This window comes from Lepisma saccharinum, chromosome 3 (assembly GCF_977018435.1).
Source record: "Lepisma saccharinum chromosome 3, izLepSacc3.1, whole genome shotgun sequence".
Classification (NCBI taxonomy): domain Eukaryota; kingdom Metazoa; phylum Arthropoda; class Insecta; order Zygentoma; family Lepismatidae; genus Lepisma; species Lepisma saccharinum.
In genome coordinates, this window is record NC_139231.1 from 45,663,340 (window position 1) to 45,689,391 (window position 26,052).

Below are 26,052 nucleotides of genomic sequence, written 5' to 3' on the forward strand. Positions count from 1 at the left end.
CGCCCAAGAAATCTCTCCGTCGTTTGTCACAAGAAACCGGCTATAGCTATTTAACATGTCAAAAGGCAGCGAAAACTGCGAAACTAAGGGCGTACAAAATTACAGCTGTTCAAGAATTGAAGGATCCAGATAAAGTTAATCGTGTAGATTAATGTAATTGGTTTTTAATGTTTATTGTGCGTAATCCTGATATTCTGAAAATAACGTGGTTTACTGATGAAGCCTGGTTTCATCTCTCTGGGTATGTTAATTCTCAGAATACACGGATATGGGCAGCTGAAAATCCACACAGTGTAATCGAAATTCCGTTTCACTCACAGAAAGTTGGGGTATGGTGCGCTGTCTCAGCATCATGTATAGTGGGTCCAATCTTCTTCAATGAAACAGTGAACACAGAGCGGTACAGGGCAATATTCATGGAATTTGTTGAAAGTTTGGACGACATTGAACTCACACAGGGTTATTTTCAACAGGATGGTGCTACATGCCATACATCGCATTACAGTATTGCACTGATTGAAAGTTTCTTTGCGAATAGGGTTATTTCAAAGGGATTGTGGCCTCCGAGGTCTCCCGACTTAACTTCACTTGACTTCTTTCTGTGGGGCTTCCTAAAGGGATGTGTGTACACAAACAACCCTGCATCCCTGGAAATGTTGAAGCAGAACATTATCACTGAATTTGCGAACATTAGTGCATAAACACTGTGTCAGACAGCCCTTAACATGGAATGGCATGTTCGACTTTGTTTACAGGAAGGAGGTCGACACTTTCAGCACCTTCTTTAAAGGTGAGATGTTATGTCTGTGCCATAATTTTTATGTTTTATTTATGTTTGAGTGAATACAAAAAAAAAGAACTCATTTTCATTAATTCAGTTTAGCAAAAATCCAATACTTCATTGTTATTGTAGGGTTCACTGGTGAATATTTGCTGTTTTTGTTGAGGCGTGGGCGATATTACCCAGGATGCATATAAACCGGTAAACTTACTCCAATAAATCTCCCATCCTTCCTTATTCATTTGCCACAAACTGCATGGAAATAATACTTCATTTACAAATTTTACACAACAAAGAAAACCATGAGTTTTAAAAAAATCACCCTATACAAAACTGAATTTTAACATGGAGATGATGACTATGTTCAATTAATTTTCAATTTCACTGCATCTTTTACTTCACGATCCATATTTGGGGTTCCACTACCACACGCAAATGATGGAAATATGTGTACTAATAGGCTTTGAGAGTTCGAGTGTATTCCGCTTGATTGAGCATTTTTCGCTCGAGCGGAAGACCTATCAATTCTCTTATGCCATCTAGTGTTGCCTGTTTGAACTATCGAGCGCTCGAGTGAAAAGCCCTTATTGCAGTACTATACTATACACTAACAAAATATGTGTCTTCTCACCAGTTTCATGAGTGGACACATAGTCTTCATATTTTACTAGTGTAGAGAGTTAGCCATGTAAGGATATTTATTTTAGCAGTGTAAGCTTGAAAAAGTTCTGGAGAACCTGGACAAAATGTCGTAGCAAAAATGAAAACCATTTTAATAGCAACTGTATGATTTTGTAATATCCAACAGTTGTTAGGCAAACTTTTCAGAACTTGATAAGACATATCTGTGTCTATTTTTATGAATATAAACAGGTATTCATGTTGATGGGTATAAACAATGTGGTTGATAATATAAGACGTAAACAAGTTACTAAAGATATATTCGCGAAACTTACTTGTAAATGTTCTATTAATTTCGGTGGCCTCTGCCACCATCGAGTTCCCAAGTGGATGGTGGCAGAGGCCGCCGAAATTAATAGAACATTTACAAGTAAGTTTCGCGAATATATCTTTAGTAACTTGTTTACGTCTTATATTATCAACCACATTGTTTATTCCCCTCAACATGAATTCGGAACCTTTGTTCATGAAGGAGCTACAGGAATATGAAAGGAATGAACGCAAACTGTTGGTTCGACGAATGGACATAAGTTTCCTCAAAGCGTGCAAAACATGTGATGCCTTCCCAAAGTTTATTCAGTGGAAAGTGCCAGTGAACAGCTACAAAATGCAAAATGTTGTGTACAATGCACAACAGCTAGCGCTTACAGCCATTATTGCGGACAAACACACAGAAATTTGACAACAGGTGCACGTGTGTGATAAACAAAGAACCTACCTCATATCAGTGCTAAACTCCACGAGATGGGATCACGCTAACCAAAACATAGATTACATGCTACATACTGTAGAAAATGAAAAAAAAAAAAAAACAGGACCCTCACCAGCTAACTACACCACATCGGGGGAAAATGGCCAAGTGAAAGTTTGAACGACCCACATGACGGACAAATGAACAAACATTGTCAACTTGACGAACCTCAACGTTCCACAATCATTCAAAATCTCCTACTTTTCGGCGAAAAATTGAATGTACTAACCAGTGTACCCCCCCCCCCCCCACCTAGATATCATATGTGCAGCAGGAAAAGCGGTGTGTCTTGCACCCAACCCGCAACACGCGGACAGCGACAGCAGGAATTTTGCAGAAGGCATCCAAATTCCACCTGACCCACCAAAAAATCAGGTCAGTGCTAACCGAATTCAACTCTTGGCTGGAAGCCAACAACTGTTGGTGCATGAAATCAGATAAAACAAATCAGTATGTGATCATGTATAAAGGTGACTACTCCCGAAAAATGCATGAAAAACTAAATAGTGATTCACACAAGACCATCGACAGGGTCCCAACCGAAAAGTGCAAACGTATTATTAAGCATACAGTTGAAAGTTGTGTAATGCTGAACCAGGAAGACTGCAAACTTCTCAACACCCAGCCATCTCCCGCCATAGCTTATGGCATCCCAAAAATGCACAAACAGGGTATTCCGATGTGCGTCATCGTCGCAGGGTTCAACCAACCAACAGTCCGCCTCTCAAACTGGCTAAAAAAGAAAATATCTTAGAATAATCACAAACTGACCTACATTTTTTGAAACAGCACAGATGCCAAAGAACTAATAACATCAATAGTACAAGCCAACCATGCCAAAATTCCCAGCATAGATATAGTTGACATGTATAACTCCATCCCAATCAACCTAGCCCTAACCTCAGTGGAAAGATGGCTATCTGCCAATAAGGTCTCACCAGTGGAAGTGTCTGAGGTACCCAAGTTATTGGAAATCTGCCTCAGGCACAACTATTTTCAATTTCAAGACAAGTATTTCATACAAACAGAAGGTTTGACCATGGGCAACTCCCTGTCCGCTCCCATAGCTAACATTGTCATGCACCTAGCTGAAAAAGATATTCTTCACTCACCAGAACTCCGATACATACGATATGGCAGATATGCAGATGACACCTTGGTCGTTTACAAAAGGGAAGAGGAAATAGATCTACTCATGGAAAAACTTGGCAACATTCACCCCAGGTTGAAATTTACAATAGAACGGGAAAACCAAGGCATTCTTAACTTCCTAGATCTAACCATCAAAAGGAGGGACAACAAATTCACCACCACGGTCTATAGAAAACCAGGGGCAGGGAACCAGTATACCCACTCCCTATCCAACCACCCACCCCAGCGTAAAGCCAATGTGTGGCTTAACTTCTACAGAAGAGCTTTCTCGCACTGTTCAAGTGATGAAGATTTGAAGGAAGAAGTTACCATTGTGACAGACATAGGACTTCAAAATGGATACACAGTACATCAACTCTCTACATGGTGCAGCAAAGCAGAAATGCAAGTATGACAACCTAACCTACTCCACCCAGCCAGCAGTGATAAAGCTAAATGGATTGCCTTCCCTTACCACCAGACTACATCCAACCACCTAGCCAAGACCTTGAGACAATATGACATAAAACTCGCACACAAACCAATGAACAAAATAGCTAGTGCCCTACGCAAACACAAGAGATCATTCCTTTCCCCACTAGACAACCCAGGTGTATATGATGCCCAGTGTGAGTGCAACTCACACTACATTGGCAGATCCATCACATCTGTCAATGAGCGTATACAACAGCATTTAGTGGATGCAAAAAATCCTAACCCACTACCACGCTAGCAAGGCACCTCAAGTTCAATAAACACAGAATCCAAAAAGTTTCAGTTAGGCACACATCACACACCCTAATCGACACCAAAATCAAAGAGAGTCATGCAATTATGCACTTTCCGCACAAGCTGAATATCAACAGTGGTCAGGCTCACCATGTTTGGCTCCCGCTACTACAACAGCTCAAACCCATCACTCGCAGCAGACAAAATGGCTACTCCAGCACCCCTAGCGGTAATCAAGGAAACAACAACAGGAACCGGAAGTCAACTTAGCAGTGAAGCATCCAGTTCCCAAGTGGATGGTGGCAGATGCCACCGAAATTAATAGAACATTTACAAGTAAGTTTCGCTGTTTCTGTAAAGTAAATTTAGGTCTTCCGCTCGAGCGGAAAACCCATTGCAGGTCACTGTTCAATTCATTGATTAGGAGGTTAATAAGCCATTAATGTTTTCCAAGGAACATTTGCAAATTTAAATCTGATGAGCAAAATCTCAGTTCGTATCAGCCCATGAGGCTTTTGATCTTGCTAATCTAATAGCACTTCATGACTGAGCCAGAGCTTGAGAAAAACATGAACAAACAATGTGCCATCTCTCAGAAGGCAAAATTTATGCACAGGATCAACTTTTCCAGTTTCAAGACCAACATTTGTAAATAAATGGAATAAAGTTCTGGACATTATGGCTGAATTATAACATATGGTTCAGAAATGTGGACAATGAGGTTAAATTATGGAATTACATAAAAATCTTCACCCATATTTTTTTCCTTAGTTCTATAATGTTAGAAATGATATCCATGAATTTCATCTCGCACACATTAATTTAAAATGTCATATTTTGCACCATATCTCTAGTTTTCATTCAGTAATTTGGTGCAAAAATCAATCCTCCACGTGAACTGTGTTCTCTGATGTTGTTATAGTTTGCAAAGAATCCTTGCTGTAGCTGCTTTAGTGACTGCAGGTGAGTTCAGGTAGTAGACCTGATAGAATTTTCGAGAAATCCTCTTAAACACTTAAAAACAGCATAGGGATGAAGGAAATAACCGTATTCCATATTCTATGAACAATATCATTACACAATTTAATACATTAGTAATAACGTACCTCCGAAGCTCCAAATCCAACAACGGAGAGAAAAGCCTCTTCCTTGCCTGTGAGAGGATTTGTAAGCTTCGCAGCTATTCCTTGCTGGAGAACAGCCTCCATCAACTCAGTAGGCGACCAACAATAAACAACCTCGTTGTGTTCTTGAAGCTGTTCAGCACTTAGTATGTGCTTCTCAATTGGAAGCCCTGGACTCATTTCCAGTAACACCTGGAAGAAATCATAAGCTAAATAACTAGGTTTGGGCAAAGATACCCTTCTCACTCATTATATCCCTTACATTCACAATGTTGCATGCCTATTGTTAAATCATTCGTTACCACTCATTTTGACTAAACGAATTCCCTGACTTTTTTTTAGCTTTTCTGGGGAATTTTAAAATAAATTTCCACACAATTCCTTGGTGCTTTAACATGCTAATGACAAGTTTGTGTTCCTTGCACTTACTATTTGGATCAAGTATATTTAACACTATAAATGAAGAAAAATAAACTATAGAATAGGGCTGAGTCAATACCGATACTTGAAAATTGCAGGTCAGAATATTTATAAATTTTAATGTTTTTTTTTTTTTTTTTTTTTTTTTTTTTTTTTGCCAAATTACACTGCTCCAATTAAATTTTTCACACAAATAAAACTAACATCTTTTTACTGACTTTGGAGGACTCTGAATTTTAAAAAAATCTTGATTGGATTGCCATTTCATGTTAAGCAAGGAAATGTAACAGACCAATGTATATAGGGTAATTAATTTTGACAATAGTAAAATAATGGAAATTTAGTGTTTTATGTGATCTTTAGCATTTCTCACGAATTCCAATATATTTTGTACACGTGAAAAACACAGCTATGCGAGTTTAATTCATGTTAAATTAGTTTAGACGTGGTATGATATTAAGATACACATGAAACGTAACTTTAATGTGTTCAACAACATTTTGTGAAATTAATATCTTATGAATACAGTAATCAAAATTGACATACTTAGTGTTAAAGTTCTTCTTTCAGAACGAATTTCCAACAATTTTTTTATCGAAGGTTGGGACCTGTCTACGACTGAGAAAAACCAATACAAAATAACAAGAACTGGAACAGACCTGCAGAAATATATTGTTCCTAGGTAAATTTGCAGCAGGGTGGGAACGTTTCAGTTCTTCAGATCCCACATGACATGGCAAATTCAGCCACATTTACCAACATTGCGCAAACCACATCTGTTAATCAACCCAACAGATGGAAAAACTACAAAAGAATACTTGCCTGGTCCACGACTCCTAACAACTCTTCAAGGAAATAAAAACAGGACAATCTGGCCGAGGACGGGCCTCTGACTTTAATTTCAATTGCTTCACCATCCTCTTCCAACGTGATGAGACTTTCTATCATCCCAGAACACAATTTGGAACCTTGGAACCACTGGTACAGCTCACTTTCTGGATCAGAAGGGTTTTGAGCTGCTCTTCTCAAATGTACCTGCAAGGAACAAGTAAACTTCACACAATACAAACAATAAGTCAATGACTTAGATAGTACTAACTAATTTATACCAATGCTGTACTGATGAAGGGCTGCATGAAACCCACAGTGTGCACAAAATGCCGTGCGACAGTTTTGTGGAATATGAAATATCATAGAAATTATGCAAAATGGGTTATTTTAAACATATTTTTACCAATATTGTGTGACGAAAGTGGATGAAACACCATTACAATTGATTTATTTTAATGTTCTAATCATCTCATATGTGAATTGATTGATTTAGTTTATTTTATTTTGCGTTTTGTGCCTCTTGGCTAATTTGCGAAGATGGGGATGAGTGATGAATGGACATTCACAAACAACAAAGCCCGAGCAGGATTCGAACCTGGGACCCTTGGCGTCGCAGCATGGTGTGCTAACCGCTCGGCCACGGGGTCCGGCATCTCATATGTGAAACTGAAAGTTTTAGAAAGAAAAATAAAACTCTGGCATATTGATATGATATAGTTGATTCATTGATTGATTGATATGTAGATTATGGGCACTTTAGCACATAGGCTATTTCTCCCCATCATGTTATATGGGGATAAACCACTTAACTAAAACAAAATTGAGAGCAGGTCCCTAAAAAGATAAGAAAAGGTCTCTTGAAAACTTCCTTACTCTATTTTCGAAACTAATTATTTTATTCACTACTAAATAAGAACTAAAACTTCACTGTCTGCGAGAACTAAAATATCCTTATCTATATTAAAAGCTGAGGGTAAAGCAGTACTCAGCACACACAAGAACAAACACAGTCCTACAGAGAATTATACTGGCCTTAGGTCCAGATGCTAGAGCCTCGTTTGCCTGAAAGAAGCACTTACTGGGATGTACTATGTGGAAGTGATGTTGACTTTTGGGTGCCTTACCAGAAGGTCACCCCTTACATCCCGATACGATATAGTTAACGAACTAACTAACTCTGTAGCCTTCTTAAACCCAAAGGTTTATGGCTCTATCAAAACAAGCCTTCCATCTGTCCCTATCCTGGGCAAGATCGATCCAATCTTTTCCATCCTTACCGATTTCCTTTAGGTTCATCTCAACTTTATCCCTCCATCTTAGTCTTGGCCTTCCTACAGGTCTCTTACCATCAGGAAGAATCCTGTAAGCTCTTCTTTCCTCTCCCATTCGTGCCACATGGCCTGCCTGCTTATTTATGAAAAGTATGGTGGAACTGAAGTCACACAACCTGATCTTCTACATAACATATCTGATTGCATGACTTTAAGTTGTTTCAGTATTTAAGAATACGTGGGATTTGGTGAGAACAATAAACAAACAATAAAATTCCAGACGTAAAAGTTAGAATAATGTAATAATAAATAACTAACATTATGAACAGGGATGCCTACCTGAATTCGTGGGAAGATACAGTTGAGGAGATGAGAAGTGTTTGGTGGTGACCGTAATCTGACTCCTCCATACACGCCGTCACAAAATCTAGGATCAGCCTTCTCCCATAAACCGTCCAGAGTTTCAACCAGGTTGTAACAAGGAAATTCATACTCCAAGTCACCATCATTATCACACTGTAAGGAATAGAGATTGCATAACTGTGAAAAGTTCAACCATTATAAATTACAGATCAGACTAATCAATCATTGATAATGGTATTAGTGTACGAGTAAAATTATCTTGTGGTTTAACTAATCTATTTCCGTAAAAAAATATCTCAAACTCATCACACACAAATACATAATTTGTTATTTTTTGAATGAATGTAAAATCAATATTTGCTTACAGGTACACCCTTTTAAAAATTAATTTCTAACTATTCATTTCACACTCATGTTCATGGCAAAACCAGTGATGCCTGATATCATACAAGGAAGGAATGAAAAGTAATGCAACTAACATTACAACTCATCAACAGATGGCAGCACTGATGCATTACAAACCCTAATTTGCTCCTGTCATCTCTACTTTGGTTCCAGCATGTGAGCAGTTGCATGGAAAGGATGAGAGCTCTTGAAATGTAGGAATATACCTAGGTATGTAATAACCATTCATTGATGTTCATAAACATCCACTTGCCTTCATGCACATAAAATTATCCTGGTTCACATCCTTTGTATTTATTGGCCAAATGATGCATGCTACTCACACAGATTTGGTTATCTGCAAGACCAGGATGTGAAATCATTGAAAACTGGTGGGGGCAGGAAGATCTTTATTCATGCATAGATGCATGCAACACTAAAAAACCCAGCCATTATCCTACGTTCTGTGTGTGTGTTTTTTTTATATTATCCTTAGTATATTTAAAGTCAAAGGTAATTGCTTAACTTTGTTACTATAAAAAAATCCCCCTTTACCTGGAAATTTTTGGTGGTGGGATTTTTTTAGGACAAGATATTGGTGGGGAGAGGAACTGCCCCAGCCCCCAGGATTTTGCACCCTGGCCAAGATCTGCATTTCAGTGTAGTAAAAACATGGAAAATATGTAGAAAAACACTGAAATGTGTAAACATATGTAAGTAGATTAAAATACCATTGTTAAAAAAAGTGGTATTTCATGCCACATGTTGTCAACATATTAAAAAACTGACATGCACCTTGAGCATCAAGAAACAGCTGATTGCTTTAGTGAAACAAAAATTACATCAAGATTTTTTTTCAAAAAAAAATATTTTAAACATCAATGCAAGTGCACATACCTGAGTGCAGAGTTGTAACGATTCTAACACCTGGAGCATGTCCAGTGCATCACACTCTGAGAATGCTACCTGAAAGTCATCCACGGAGTAGCAGCCAATCACACGTGCTTTGTTCATAAAATCGATAGAAAGTAATTGACCAATGATGTGGTTGCATAGCCATTTAGGGCACAACACCACCAAATCTTGCATTGAAGCTTTCAAGTATAAAACCTGCAAAAACAACACAAAATAACAAATCATATAAAGTAGTGATTATACACACAATTTAATTAGTATATGCTACATAGTGTAATATCAATTCTGAGTAGCCAAGATTTTATTCATCTAGGGTGGGCCAAACATTCAATAATAATAATAATAATAATAATAATAATAATAATAATAATAATAATAAAATGTTTGAAAATTGTTTACAAGCATCAATTAATGTGATGCAAGAACTTGTTCAGTGTAACAAACAATTTTCAACCAGCTGTTTACAGATTTCTGCAACTCTTCTTATCAACACACAAGAGATAAGTGTTCTGTTTTCTACAAAGGAATACTTGTGCAAAGTATGATGGAATTGACACCACACATTCACGATCTTGGCTATTATTTATTTTGGAGGTGATGTACGGTCATTAATGTTTTGGAGGTGATGCAATCAGTAACATATTCTGGCAAACTTTATGCCCCCAAATTTATTAGGGGTTGGGTGAACCCCAGAATTGCTTTTTGCAGGGAAAAGATCACCCATTCCAGGAATTTCTACTGACTAGGTTTTTGAACATTTTGGCAAAACTCCCTGGCTTTTCCAGGTTAGTGAACTCTGCATACGAACAAGACACAGGGCAACAGAACCATGCAGGGGATTGACACCAGACACCAGAGCCTCATTAGCCTGCCAGAATGCAGATTCCAGGGTGTACTATGTAGAACAGAGGTTAATTATTTAACCCTTGATTGACTTCCAATAGTGTCACTCACAGATATTCCAGAAAAAAACAACAACTTGTGTGTGTATTGGGGAGGGAGTTCCAATGGTAATTGACCCCACACTTAAAGGTACTACATACAGTCACTATACAAGCATGCGCTTTATGGGGCCAAGTATAAGTTAAATATATATACGTACTACACTGACTGCTGGAAAGAGGGGGTGAGTGTAATGTGCTACAAAGCCAAGGGTCGCAGGTGTGAACTCTGGTCAAGGTGTATTAAAACCAATGCCGGAAATAGGTCTGAAAGGAAAATTTTGGACAATGATATGGGAATTTCCAGTCAACCAGGAACAACACTAAAAAGAGGATGGGTAGAAGTGAAAGTGCAGAGGTCGCAGGTGGGATATGATTCCAAATATTTGAAACTTTTAGGCTTGATCGTTCCAAGAAACAGTTCTCTCAGCATTGCCCTTTCTTTATTTATGTAAAGCTTTGAATAAGTATTTGAAAATGAGTGGCCGATGTTTGTTTTCTGAACTTGCATTATAGAATTTTCAGGGAGGGAGGGTTAAACTCTGACCTTCCCTTTAAATACAGCCATGAGGTAACCTCTTACACCCCAAAAGGCAAGGGGGGAAAAAAAGGATGAAGCTGTGTGAGATGAAGGATTTAGTGAGCAACACAAACAGGATAGTTCTCACACATACCTCTCCCATCAACTGTAACTGCTGCACCAACTCTCTCATGTGTTCCTCACCAGCAAGTGGATTTACATGAGCATGCAGCAACTCCACAAACTGGAACCATGCCACAACGGGAAAGATGGGTGAAGTTTTCCTCCAATTAGGCAACCAGTTCACCACAGCTTCCAGAAAACCGGTCAACTTTGGAAGACCCTGTATGGAAAATACAATCCATTAACAACTTTTATAGCATACATTCCAGAAATTAATACACATCTGTACTGTACGGAGAAATATATAAACATACATGCTACTCCACACCAAGATTCTTTAGTTCATTTCACACGTTTACGTCAAAACTGTAAAACATTCGAACGTAATACTTGTACTTGTAATTATGGCTGAGCTGATCCCATTAAATATGAATCAGTGTTGTGTAGTTGAATTATCCTGAAAATTATGCAAAATTCAAAATTTTAATTTATTTTGCACAAGTGCGATATTAAGAAACAGGTTGTGTGATTGAATGACAGCAATTTTAATATTCTTTGAATGCTTTAAGTAAAACTCTCGTAAATTTATGTTTACAATTGCTATTAAATATGTACATAATATTATCAAAATTTGAACAACTTCTAATTGTTACAAAATTCAAGCATGGGTAGTGGTGAGAATCGGGAAAAGCATTGGCATCAGTTCACGTTGATATCGGCTCAGTCCTACTTGCAATCCAATGATTTTACCCATCCCTGTGACTTGTAAACAGAAACTATCTTAAGTGTATATAGACTATCCGAAGGGCAGGAAGATGCACTCTACAGGGAAAAATAATTCACGTACAATTAGTTTTATAACGTCATTATTAGAGTTGAGTTGATATCAATGGATATCAGAAAATATTGATTTAATTTCAATTCCACACAGCCAATATCTTTTTGGAATATGGGTATCCCGCAAGCTATGCAAAATGCACATCAAGACTTTGGTGCCTCAGCATAGACATGGGTGTTCATTGCGAGTGTCACTTCACCAATTTAATCTAATCATCACCCATTCTCATAGTAATGATTATCCATAAATGGCAGAAAAAAATGATGCAAAATAACAAAATACAAATAAAAACTTCTGTAAATCACAAAATATTTGGCAATAATAAAATCGAGTTTTGAATCAATTCTGTTGTGGTCAAAGTGGATTTGACAATTGTCAGATAATTAGTAGAGGACTCATGCATAGTGGGATATGACACACTAACCATACAATACTCAATGGTAAGCTGCTTGACAGGCCATAGCCCTTAAAGAGCTGCTACATCAGGGCTTCTTAATTAGTTTTAACATTCAGATTATCTCACAGAACAGTCTTGCTTCTAACATGATTTAATTTTAAAAAAAACTTAGTTATTTTTGGGCTTATCTGTTTTTATTACTTTAAGGAAGTTTTCCTTTCTCCGCATGGCTTTATTAAAAATGAAATAATTAGTTTTCTGAAAACACCATGTTTCACACAATTGAAACCTACATCATCTAATCTTCACCTATCTCCATCGTTGCAATTATCCAGCAAAGTAAAATAATGAAAAATGCAAATACAAAAACAAAATACTTCATCAAAACAACAAATATGTACTTCCTGATTTGGACCATTTCAGGTTTTCAAAACATTATTCGTCATTTATCAAAACATTGCACATCAGACCATCACGAAGAAATTGCACACAATAACAGTTTTTAAGATTGTATTGTGAGCACAGTGAGAAAGAAATTTTTTGGCTTGCAAATGGTAATTATATTAATTTAATGGAACACCTGCAAACATTTCTTTCATCTTCCATGCGAGAGATAGGTGACCTGTCCACTGAAATCTTTCTTCTTGATTTAATTATTGTAACATTAGCAGATGAATACGTATTAAACATAATTAGGGTTGCAAGATTTCTAAAATAAGAAAATGGGCCATACAGATTATATAGACATGGATATAGTTAAAGTTATTTTTTATAACATTTTTAAACATTACAAAATCAATTGCTGTTTAAAGCATTGTTAACCCGAGAACACTATTGTGTTCCAATATTACAGTGTAACTAGCTCTATGTATATTTTACATACATGAAGGAATCTATTTTTAACACAACCTCTACATCATGAAAACAAAATGATTCTTTGTGAACATTATCTTGTCTATTTTCCTTACATTGGAGTTTTATTCTTCATTTTAAAATGTATAAACAATGGTTTTATTTAACATAGAATAAAATTTGAATTCGTTATTTCTTTAGCTAAATATTGGAGAAATGGGTGTCCCGAGAACATTTTCCGGGATACAGGGACATTTCTTTAAAAACGGGGGCAATCTCTTATATACGGGACGTCTGGCAACCCTATACATAATGAATGAATTAATGATTGATTTACTTTACTTCACCTTTCTGCCACTTTTGGCTAATCACGAAGATACAATACAAATTGTGCATTTAATTAATATGTGATCTTCTCCACTCATCTGTTTGTCCATTTGTCCTTTTTTGGTTCTAATATTTTTCTTCAGATTTTATTCTCAATTTTTATATTTTCGCACATGCATTACATGAATTAAGTTTGCTTTTAATTTTATCTTTGACACCATTTTTATATCTGTTAATTTTATTCCTTACTTCTTCATAGTTATGGAAAATCAAGTACAAATATTTAAATACTGCATAACGCATTAGTAAATTTGTAAGACATAATGTACTAAAAGGATAATCATAAGCTCCAGTGTTACCACACTTGAAACATCTGACATTTGCTAACAAGAAATAATTTCTAACTTGCACACAATAATAACAAAATTATCACTTCAAATTCATAAAACCAACCAGGGCATTAGTAAAAAGTGCCATGCACAAATCTCACTTTCAAATCACTCAAAAAATTCCTGAAATAATGTAAAACTCCATGTTGTGGAAGCAAAATTGGCCATTACCAGGGTTAAGTGCATTTTTTCTTGTGCATGCACAAGTGCAGTTAAAGTAGTGCACAATGATTTTTTTTGCATCATTCACAACTTACGATGGTGTAAGCTATTTCATCTTATCTTACATGGCTATCATTCAACAAACTTGACAAAATTACCAGCTTCTTCTAAAATAACATTTTTCAATACAATAAGCTTCAATGAATACATGAATGTGTGCCAAATTTATCAGAAGTACATTTTTGTTCCAATCATTTTCTTCTTACGCATATCCACTAGTTATTTTTAAACCCTAAACCCAGAATACCTATATCCCCTGCAAATATTTTGTTCAAGAGGGTACACATCTGTGCAAGTACAACTAACTTATAATTCATGTTGAAGGGAATAAAAAACACGGTAGATAATTAGAATAGGTACACGAGTACTAAAAAGATTTCCTCAAAACTTACTTGTAAATGTTCGATTAATTTCGGTGGCCTTTGCCACCATCCACTTGGGAAACTCGATGCTTCACCGTTGGGTTGACTTCCAGTTCCTGTTGCTTCCTCGCTTACTGCCAGGGCACTGGCCAGTTTGTCTGCTGCGTGTGATTGGTTTGAGTTATTGCAAAAGCGGGAGCCAAACATGATTTGCCTGACCACTGTCGATATATTCAGCTCGTGCGGAAAGTGCATAATTGCATATGTCCCTTTGATCTTTGTGTCAATCATTGTGCACGCAGTATGCCTAACTGAAACATTTTTGATCCTGTGTTTGTTAAACTTGAGGTGCTTTGCTAGTCAACGAACGTACACAACAGCACTTATCCGTTGCGAAAAAATCCCAACCTACTACCAGACTAGCAAAGCAACCCTAGTTTAATGAACACAGGATCAAAAATGTTTCAGTTAGGCATCTGCGCACACAATGATTGACACAAAGATCAAAGGGACATATGCAATTATGCACTTTCCGCACGAGCTCAATATTGACAGTGGTCAGGAAAATGATGTTTGGCTCCCGCTTTTGCAACAACTCAAACCAATCACACGCAACAGACAAACTGGTTACACCAGCGCCCCTAGCGGTAAGCGAGGAAACAACAGAAACCGGAAGTCAACCCAAAAGTGAAGCATCAAGTTCCCCAAGTGGATTGTGGCAAAGGCCACCGAAATTAATCAAACATTTACAAGTAAGTTTCACTGAAACCTTTTTAGTACTCATGTACATATTCTAAATAACTTATAACGTCTTTAAAAAATGGTTTTAAGTCCAATTTATGCTCAGATAAGCTAATTGAGACTGGACATGTGTCAAAGTGTTTAAAGTGGGATTCAAACCACAAGGAATCAAACTTGTTATCACTCGATTACAAGCTGACATACCACTATGCCACTGGCAAAGCCGAATTTCAGTCTTATTTCAAAGGTCACCTAGAAAGCTTTCAGAATATACAGGGTGTTCTGCTTAAGACTACTATAATGAAAGAAAAATTTGCAAATTGAAACAACTAGTTCGAATGATGGCAAGTTGGTATCATTATGAAGAGTAACTGAGAAAGTTTTAAAGGTAATGTGCCGTGGCAGGTTGCGTATGCACAGGAGATATAGCCGTTCAAACAGCCGAGGCGGTGTCAGTAACCACGTGGATGTCACAACAGAAGGTATTTTGTGATTTGACCCTTGCAGAATTGAAATCTGTACATGAGCTTGTTACAGGAATATGCTGTGCCTCAACTTCCAGAAAGGAAAACTTTTCCAGCAAGATGGAGTCCCATGCCATTTTGCCAGAGAAGTCAGAAGTTTCTTCGATAATGACTTCATTGCAATGGATTGGAAGAGGATCTCTGTTCATGATATGGCCACCATGGTCACCTGACCTAACTGTGCTAGATTATTCTTGTTGGGTTTTAAGTAGGGATGTGCCGAAGCCGATTACAGATGTATGAAAATCGGCAGAAATTGACATATCGGCATTGGCATCGGCAAAAAATCAGATATTTAAACTGGTACAGATTATACTAGAGTTTTACCTTCTAACAAAGTTTCATATTTTAGTTTTGTAAGATTTATTGACAATGAGGTTATGATTCATCATTATTTTTAGAGTTTTTGTAATAAAAGTATTGCAAACTCTCATTCAGAGGATCAACCTAACTCAAAATCGGAAATGAAACATTATTTTGCTGAACCAGGATCTGATGTTATATTGGAAATTCAAAAATGAGTATTCAAACCTGAAGCAAGTGCTGAGAAAATACTTGGACATACCTGCTGCATCAGTATTCAGTGATTGAGTGTTCAGTGTTGCTGAACAGATTTGCGATAAGAGAAGAAGTAGGTTACTTCCTGAAGTGCTTCCAAAACTCGTGTTTCTGAAGTTGAATCTGGCAGCAGTAAATTGCCAACATTAAGAACAGGAAATCATTTTGCATTTCAAAGAACTGCTTGTGTACTAATGTTTAATCTCTTGAGAATCCATGTTCTTAAAGGTTCACATAACCACCATTTGTAGATGCAAATGTACATTCGCATCTCTTGAGAATATATATGTATAATATATATACATATAATATGCAATAGAAATGTACATAGCAAATTTATTTTTGTCATGCTGAAAATAACATCCCATTTCTGTGTAATAATCTTATGTATCGGAATCGGTTAAATATCGGCATCGGTATCGGTATCGGTTCCAAAAATTATCGGTGAGTACATCGACATCGGTAAATTTTCAGCTTCGTCACATCCCTAGTTTTAAGGATCAGGTGTACATTACAAATGTTCGACATCTGCCAGACTTATGCGAAAGGTTTTGTGCTGCAAACAACAACACGATGCCACAAATGCTAGAGAACATGCACTGAGATGGAATACCATTTAGACATTTGCCATGCCACGAATGATGTGTGGGGCCTCCCCTATGGTGCAGTGGTAGCGCCATTGCCTTGAAATCAAGGGGTCCCGGGTTCGATACCTGGTGAAGGCACAAGTGGTTCGGATCCCACTTTAAACTGTAGGTCCAGTCCCGATTAGCATTACTGTGCATAAAGTGGACTTAAAACACCAACTCAAACAAATGATATGTATGTTGAAGGGTACTACGCACGTAACAAACTTTCTGAGTTTATGTATGCATGTAAGAAGTTTTGGAAATAAATAATTGTAGGTGAAGAAAATATAATAATTTATTTTTTATAGTCCTCAGCGGAACACCCAGTATTATGCATAAAACGTAATAGCAATGCTATTTGTTCATTTTTAATGCTCAGTAGTCAAGTGGTCCTGGGTTCGATTTCTGGTTGGAGCATATTTCATTGTCAGATTCAGCAGGTTAGCCTCTGTTAGGTTTGGGTAGCCTCTACTCACACACAAAGCATTAATCCTTATAATAAAAGTTATTCTTAAAATCTCTCACCTTTTAAAACAAATTCTGTATATGCAAAAAAAACATGAGTAACTTACGTTAAGTGGTTATGTAAATATTTTGTTACTACACTAAAAACTTGTTTGTCTGAATGTGATGGGTTCACATCCATTTTAATAAACAAAATATTAGATAAACCAGAATATATTGTATTAAACGTGTACATCAAAAAATTACAGCAAATATGACACAATAAAGTAGCATATATTAAGTGTACAGTGTTACATCACTTGGAATCACTATTAAATATTGATTATAGTGACAAAATCAAAATATGCATTTTTGAATTTATCAAAAATTGATTTAAAAAAAAACAACAACTTGATTTTTGGATAAACAAGTTTTTAGTATTTAGGTCTAGGAATTAATTTGTGCAGTTGTTACGCACACATTGAAGCTGTAGTTCAAACACAAAATACATAAATACCTTAACTCTTTCGCTGCGCTCGTCGCATTTATGCACAGCACGCCAGGTGCCTTGCTCCGCGGAAGTTGCATTATTGCGAGTTAATACTTCCACTCGCTGCAGGTGTCGCATTTCCGCAGTTCGTCACTTTTAGTAGCCTTCAGACATCTGTTGATACTATTTGGAACTATTTGAACTTGTAGTTTTGTTTATATCCGCTAATTACGCCTCCGTTTAGAATACGAGCGTTGAGTGCTCTGACATGTCAGTTTCAAATGCATGTTCGAATGTAAACAACATGGCTTCGTCAAGTCGTCAACACTTGTCTGATAATGATGTTACTCAACTGTTGAATCAGAAAGTGAATTAAGTTGTGACGATAATAGCGACAGTTTTTATGAGACTTCAAGTGGTGACAGTGATTGTGTAGTGTCTGATGAGGAATTTTTACCGCCGTCCGTAACATCATGGAGCAGAGTGCAAAGCAGCATTGATCTAGGTGCAGGAAGTTCGACACAGGCAAGTGCAAAGTTACTTGATGACAGTACAGTATTTAGCACACCATTTTCTTGTTTTATCAAATATTTCCCCCGCTCAGTATTTGAACACACAGCAAAACAAACTGAACTTTTCGCCACCCAGTATCTTGATACTACTTACGAATTTCCACACCGCTCCACCACTCTGAGTCATCCCGTGTTTTGAGAAATACCATACCATCAGGGACTACAGAATGGTTTGCCAGTGCAAGGAATGACTTTTGTAATTTCTCTATAACATATTTTGCAATGTAATTTTTTAAAATTATTCTTTCTAAAATTATTTTTTTTCAAAATTTCAAAATTTTTCAAAATATCATATCACCAGGGACTACAGTATGGTTTTCCAGTGCAAGGAATGAATTTTGTAAGTTTTCTCTCATATATAATGCAATGTAATTGTGAAAATTATTTGTTTATAAAAAAAAAATATTTTTTCAAATTTAATTACGCAGCCAAGGGATATTGTGTGCCAGAGAATTCCGCAGCGAAAGAGTTAAGAAAAATATTGTCCATCGCGAGCCACCACTTTCGCCCATCTGTCAGGCAAGTTACGGATTCCGTGGCGAAAGAAGTCCTCATCCTTTGAAGCGATCCAGTCAGAGACCCATTTTTCGATATCTTCTGAAGAAGTGAACCGCTGTCCAATCAAATTGTTATTCATGCAATCGAACAAGTAGTAGTCCGAAGGAGCAACGTCTGGTGAATACGGCGGGTGGGGTAAAACTTCCCATCCGACATTTTCTAAATAGGTTTTGACCGGTTTTGCGACATGTGGGCGAGCGTTATCATGTTGAAAAATAAGTTTATCATGTCTGTTCTCCCATTCTGGTCGTTTCCTGGCCAGAGCTTGCTTCAAACGCATTAATTGTCGTCGATAACATTCTCCATTAATAGTTTCAAACGGTTGCAGCAGCTCATAGTACACCACACCTTTCATATCCCACCATATGCACAGCATAACCTTTGCACAGTGAATATCTCGTTTCGGTTGTGATGGACCTGGTTCCCTGGCTTCACCCAGGCCTTTTTACATTTTGGGTTCTCGTAATGGATCCACTTCTCATCGCCAGTAACAATGCGATGCAAAAACCCCTTTCTTTTCTGTCTTTGAAGCAGCAATTCGCAAATGGTTTTTCGTCTTTCAACGTCTCTGTCTTTCAATTCATGTGGAACCCAATGTGACATCTTTCGAATCATTCCCATGGCTTTGAGGCATTTGGAAACTGTTGTTTGATCAACGCCTAATGCTTCTGCAAGTTCTTCCTGCATTTGACACGAATCCTGATCGAGCAATGCTCTCAATTCTTCGTCTTCAAATTTTTTTGGCTGTCCAGGTCGCTCTTGGTCTTCCAGGCCGAAATCACCACTTCTGACACCTCCGCTCAGCTAGCGCATGGTCACCATACACTTCCACCAAAATACGATGACTTTCGGTAGCACTTTTCTGCATGTTAAAGTAATGAAGCAGAACACCCCGCAAAAACACTTTATCTGGCACGAACTGCGCTATGTTCAGTTGACTACACAATGCTGTTGTTGACGCGTCAATCAACTGCCCTATACTACGAACCATGCGCGCTGACAGGAGTTTTCCAACGCATGTGTGGTGTGGCTACATGGAACTGTGGGACGATACGCTCGTTACGCCATCTCTTGTCCAAGCACACGAATTAATTCCTAGACCAAATATATTGTGAAAAAAGTAGTAATGTTAGTAATATCAGAATTGACAAAAGCAGGCTTAGTTCGATCTAGTTAGTGTGACACATCCTGTTACTATCAACAAAAGCAGTGTTAGGAATATGAGAATTGACAAATAATAAATTTGGTTTGGTATTTAGAGCAACAGTAGAATTATAAGAAAAATCCTCTGTCCCGCACTTTTCATTTACAAAACATTTTGATTCTGCAACAAATTAATTCAGAAATATATAAACCTGTAGATCAATATTATTAGACTGTACAAATTTACTGAACATTTCAGTATATCGGTGTATTAGATATTAGCACAATATGGTTTGCGAAATTAAATTCCTTTACTGAGAAATTAGGGCAACACAGGTAAGCACTCAACAGAGTTCGTTTTACATGTCTATCTCAATTTTTTTTAAAAAAAATTCAACCACATGCTATGTGGGCAACAGTTAGCTAGTAGCTTCATGGATATTATAGGATCCCATGGGATTTTAACAGGTATTACTTTGAAAAAACACATTGGAACAGAAAACATGTAACTTTATTCCCTTACGCAACAGATGGTACGGTGATGTAATTTTGGTTCTAAAGACCAAGATGACGACTTTCTAATGTCGACTTCCTACAATAAACCAAAATGTTGTCATTTAATACAATGTACTGTTGTCAATATACACAATATAGCACATTAAATTTTTATTATTAATTAAACTGTTCCAAGCGCATGTTTTTTCCTGCCTGGGAATTAAGATTTGTTTATCACAGCCTTGAATTTCTTCTGCAGATGATATTATAGTTTTTGAAAGATGGGAAAAATTTTGGGAGAAAATCATTCTCACCAAATTCATTTTAGGGACAAATAGCCTTTTCATGGCGATCTTCACAGAAAAATTAAAGTTGTATGAAGGCTTCCTATGTTCCAGGTTTGAGCTGGTACAGGAAGGCTGAATCAGACATATTCACTGCCTTCCTCCTACTGGATGTAATGTAAGGCAACGTGCATGTGCACACATGCCATGAAGGCACATGGGGTTATGTGCAGGTAGAGCTTGATCTCTGCCATAGTTGGGATGATGTGATCAGCATCACACTTTTCCACCTTTACACACCAAGGTTGCCCCCAGGTACCCAGATACAAGGCTGGTTGGGCCTCAGAGCCGTGCACAAGAAGGAAAATGACTGGAAAAATTTTTGGTCCAGATCACCTGCCCTGGGATTCGAACCTTGGTCTTCCGCATAGTAGCCAGATGCTCTACCAACTGAGTTACTGTGTTCACTCTACCGGATGTACACAAGTAAAATGGTTTATAAATATAAATAACAGTGGTGATGGGTCTTGATGCACTAAGAACGGGTGGTTCCAATATTTGAAAATTCGGGATTCAGAACCTAACATCCTAATCAGATTCTGATATCTGGTCCAGAATTTGGGGTTTGGATATCAGATCTAGGATCCAACGTTCAGAAAACTAATCCTGATAATTCAGATCTGGAAATTTAGATTTGATAACTATCTTTAGTGCTGAAATCAAAAGAACAACTGCCCTGCTGCCTTTGGTCCTTAAGAAGCTGTTGTACCACCAAGTTTGTTTAGTTTATAAAGGCAACAGAAAGATGTGCATAAGCTAAGACCTTTCTTTGTTTTCATGAAAGACATGTTCTTTGTTCATGTGGTACCAGACATGTAATATTTTTGCAATCAGAGTTGTGCAGAGAGGCATCTGTACATGAATCTGCCTGCAACTAATACAGAACCCCTTACTCTGGTCTGTATCTCGAAAGCAGACAACTGATTAGTAGCCTATGATGGGAGTATGCTGCAACTATGCACATGATGTTATAACCACTGTTTACCAATTGCTGCATTAATAACATGGACGAATTGTAAATCTAATGCACATACACTGTAATAATGACAGCATGAATGGAATATTTATGAAAACTTTGTGGGGGATAAATCGTAACTCATTAATAATATTCTCATTTCACAAAATTTGTTGCCTTTCCTTACAGGTCACACAGAACGAAAATACAACTAATCATAAAACTTACATAAAATGTCAATTCTCAGCTTTAAAAATACAAACTACACTATACTATAATGTGCTGCTGTCCAGCATGCTTACATAATGCATATTTACAATAGTGCAATGCTTATTCATTACTTACACGGGTAATTTTTTGGCTAAAGCTAGTACATAACTATGCTAATGTGTGTACTTATAATAGTGAGAAAGGCATAACATTTAAGAACAAGACATAACATCGTGAGAGAGTTTACAATAATTAAGGTTCACTATACAGAATAGCAGGGAACACACTAAAAGGATGATTGTAACAATATAACTACTGAAAATGATATCTGTATTATTCCTTATGAGGTGATATAAGCATTTACGACATTGTAAGATATTAGGAGCTAGATATAAAAGATGGAACATGGAGTTTAAGAAGAAAAAAAACATGGAATAAGAGAAGGCAGTGAGTGTTTGTGGTTAATTTTCGACAGGAAATTATTAAAATGATGGTGTACTACAGTGACTGTACTTGTTCTTCACAGAGAATGTTTTGATGCTATCCATACGTGTCAAGTGTACAATCACAGCAAGTACATTACCACGTGTTTTGGCACACATATAGGAGATGTACTACGAAGAAACTTAAGCAAAAAATGCAGGCTTGATCAGAACTTGAACCTACCAACTTAGCTACGAGCCCTGGTTTAGCTTGATTTTTTACTTCCAAATTTTATCCTACCGGAATGGGATCTGTATGCAGCTACCAGCTGGAAGAAGCTAGGCACGTCAACAACATCAGTGTCTCAAAGGTAGCAGATCCTGTAGCAGTATCCATGCAGGTAGAACAGCAGAAGTGAAAAATCAGCCAAAACCAGGGCTAGCTTGGTTGGTAGAGCACTGGCATGGTACGGCAGACTCTGACTCGAGTTATGATCAAACCTTCACTTTCTGCTTCAATTTTAACACAATACATCATCATTAGAATAATTTCATGATAGCTGTGGTTATACAAAAAATTACAAAGGATGGTTCAGATAATAAACTAAAAAAAAGTTCTGCTACTCCAAATTGGAGGAGGCTCAGTGATCTAGGTGGCAGGGCAACTGACTGCCACATTGGAGATCTGGGTTCAATTCCCAGGGTGGATGATCTAATGGAAATTTTTCCAGCTTTGTCCCTGCATAAAGTAGCTCTGGGTCTCACCTAGCCTCAAATCAATGGGTACTTGGGGGCAACCCTGGGGGGATAAATGTGGCCAGAGTATGGTGCTGTTCGTCACCTCGAAAATGGCTGAGATCAAGAATGTGTGGGACCCTACCCCCACATCCCTAAATGTGCCTTCATGGCACAGTGCTATATGCACGGGGAACACATTGTCTGATGTGTGCTTACTCAATAGGAATTCAATATGAAGACTGGAAGAATGAAAAAATTGATTGATTCATTGATTTGCTATATTTTACTTCGCCTTTTGTGCCACTTTTGGCTAATTTGCAAAGATGGGTATGAGTGATGATATGATGAAATTGATGAATGGCCACACACAAACATCCATGCCCAGGCCGGGATTCGAACCAAGGACCCCTGGTGTCATAGCACTCTGTCATGGGGGCCGGAAAAGAATGTAAAAAAGTTGATGGAAAAGGAGGAATAATTGAATAGAGAAAACTGGGTATGGTACGGTACGCAGGCAAAGGATGATGATAATCAACAATATCTACAAAGGAAGCATAATTGTTTAGAACTCCATGTCTACAGTTTATGATACACAACTATATTACAACATTTTCAACAAATATCCAACTATATAAACACACCGTAATCACTAATGTTACACCATACATCTAATATTGCAATCTTATTATTTATGCTTTTATTACACAGGCCCTTTTTACAACACACTTCAACATCTACAACAGACATACATAGAGCTAAATAGATGTATATTTATAGGACGTACTGTTTAGATGAAAGCATTGGAAAAGCAAGTGAAGGTGGTGAAAAAAGTGTAAAGTGAAGAGTATATTGAAGCTGATTGTGTACAGTGATGGAAAGCAAAAAATCATTGGATGCTTTTCCACGAGGATTGAAAATAGGTGAAAGATTCTACAAAGATAAAGCAACAGATATTTACAGCGGTACCCTGTACTTAACTGTGAGTTCCCATCACCGTCTGTTAGAAGATTATAGTCCTTTTGACCAGGATGTGTAGCAGAAGTTGTAGAGCATCGTTTTGTATCACTGCCCTGCATTCAACACCAGCCGTTTAAAAATGGTGTTACATATATGTCTACAGCACACAAACACACACACACAAAACCCATTGCAATGGGCCTTTTATAATAATAAGCAGTGTTGGTAGTATACACATTTATCAAGTGTTTCAGAACATTAATAATGAGCAAAAAGGAAACATTTAATAGTTTGTGCTGTTAATATTAACAAAGGTGTGTAAAAGCATGCAATTTATATTTTGAAATGTTAATATTTTTCCAAATTTGTAACAAAATTATTATATCTTATGACAGGTTATCTTCAGATTAACTATAATTAATATCCACAGATAATAGCACATTTAAAGGTAGAAGGTAAACTGGAAATCAAAATAAGTGTGTGGTATGTGCAAAGGTGATTTACAACGAATCTACAAGTCTTCTAGAGTTTTTGAAATTAAAATGTGATGAAAATTGTCAGTATAAAAAGAAGGGAACACTTCCGTAAATTTTCAATAAATACCTTCTTAATTTAACTCATTAAAATCTCTAGAAGTCTCCAAAAACTTTCTTGTAGGTGCTTTTTGTGAATTGGTTTACTGTGGAAGTTTTTTCTTCCTTATGTAAAAGAAAGATCATAAATATACAGATGACATGCCTATTGTCATAAATAAAAATGTTATTCCAATATTTATATGTGAAAGTAAAATTTCTATATGGATTGGAATGCTATTGAATTATATGACCTTACACGAGGAGATGTTCCACATTCCTGCCTGTAGACTCTAAAGGAAGGTTTTGTGATATCTGCAGATGAATTCTTCATCAATGGAAGGTAGTGTGATCCCAACTCATCAAGTATGACTCTATGGAAGAGTGTTTTCAGCAGCACAACAGAAGAAGCCTGGCTCTGCGAAAAGAGGTTGTTAATCACAACCAATGAAGTGTGACTTAAGGAATGTGTTGGAATCATAGTCATTAAGTCCGACTCTAAAGGAAATGGCTGGGATTTCAGAAGATGAGGCCAGACTCTAAAGGAAGTGAGTGGGATTTCAGATGATGAAGCCAGACTCTAAAGAAAGTGGGTAGGATTTCAGAAGATGAGGACTGACTAAAGGAACTGGCTGTGATTTCAGAAGATGAGGACTGACTCTAAACAAAGTGGCTGTGATTTCAGAAGATGAGGACTGACTCTAAATGAACTGGCTGTGATTTCAGAAGATGAGGCCAGACTAAAGAAAGTGGGTAGGATTTCAGAAGATGAGGACTGACTTTAAAGAAAGTGGGTAGGATTTCAGAAGATGAGGACTGACTCTAAAGGAAGTGGCTGTAATTTCAGAAGATGAGACCAGACTCTAAAGAAAGTGGGTAGGATTTCAGAAGATGAGGACTGACTCTAAAGGAAGTGGCTGTGATTTCAGAAGATGAGACCAGACTCTAAAGAAAGTGGGTAGGATTTCAGAAGATGAGGACTGACTCTAAAGGAACTGGCTGTGATTTCAGAAGATGAGGCCAGACTAAAGAAAGTGGGTAGGATTTCAGAAGATGAGGACTGACTCTAAAGGAACTGGCTGTGATTTCAGAAGATGAGGCCAGACTAAAGAAAGTGGCTGGGATTTCAGAAAATGAGGTCTGACTTTAAAGAAGGTGGATGGGATATCAAAATGTCTAAGGAAAACGTCGGGATCATTATCAATGGAGTGTGGCAACAGAAAGGGCTGTTAATTAGATATTTGATCTAAGGGTTCTTTCACTATGGGTCACTGAGTGTATTATGTGACACATCTCACAGCATACCCTAAATTATATAGTAGTACATCAGTTCATGCTGAGAAGGAGC

The 26,052-nt window shown here is 37.3% G+C and overlaps 1 protein-coding gene across 4 annotated transcripts in view; it reads right to left on the reverse strand.

Annotated features, from left to right (window-relative positions):
• Positions 1 to 26,052, reverse strand: part of LOC145985010 (death-associated protein kinase 1-like) — a 189,528-nt gene that overhangs the window by 10,974 nt on the left and 152,502 nt on the right. For 3 of the 4 annotated variants that reach the window (XM_083118499.1, XM_083118501.1, XM_083118498.1), the window contains 6 exons: positions 24,153 to 24,245; positions 10,997 to 11,185; positions 9,364 to 9,576; positions 8,059 to 8,235; positions 6,440 to 6,652; positions 5,180 to 5,389 (listed from right to left, as the gene is read on the reverse strand). In XM_083118499.1, coding sequence (XP_082974625.1) covers positions 5,180 to 5,389; positions 6,440 to 6,652; positions 8,059 to 8,235; positions 9,364 to 9,576; positions 10,997 to 11,185; positions 24,153 to 24,245 — 1,095 coding nt within the window. The remainder of the gene's footprint in view (positions 1 to 5,179; positions 5,390 to 6,439; positions 6,653 to 8,058; positions 8,236 to 9,363; positions 9,577 to 10,996; positions 11,186 to 24,152; positions 24,246 to 26,052) is intronic. The other variant, XM_083118500.1, reaches the window with a different exon arrangement.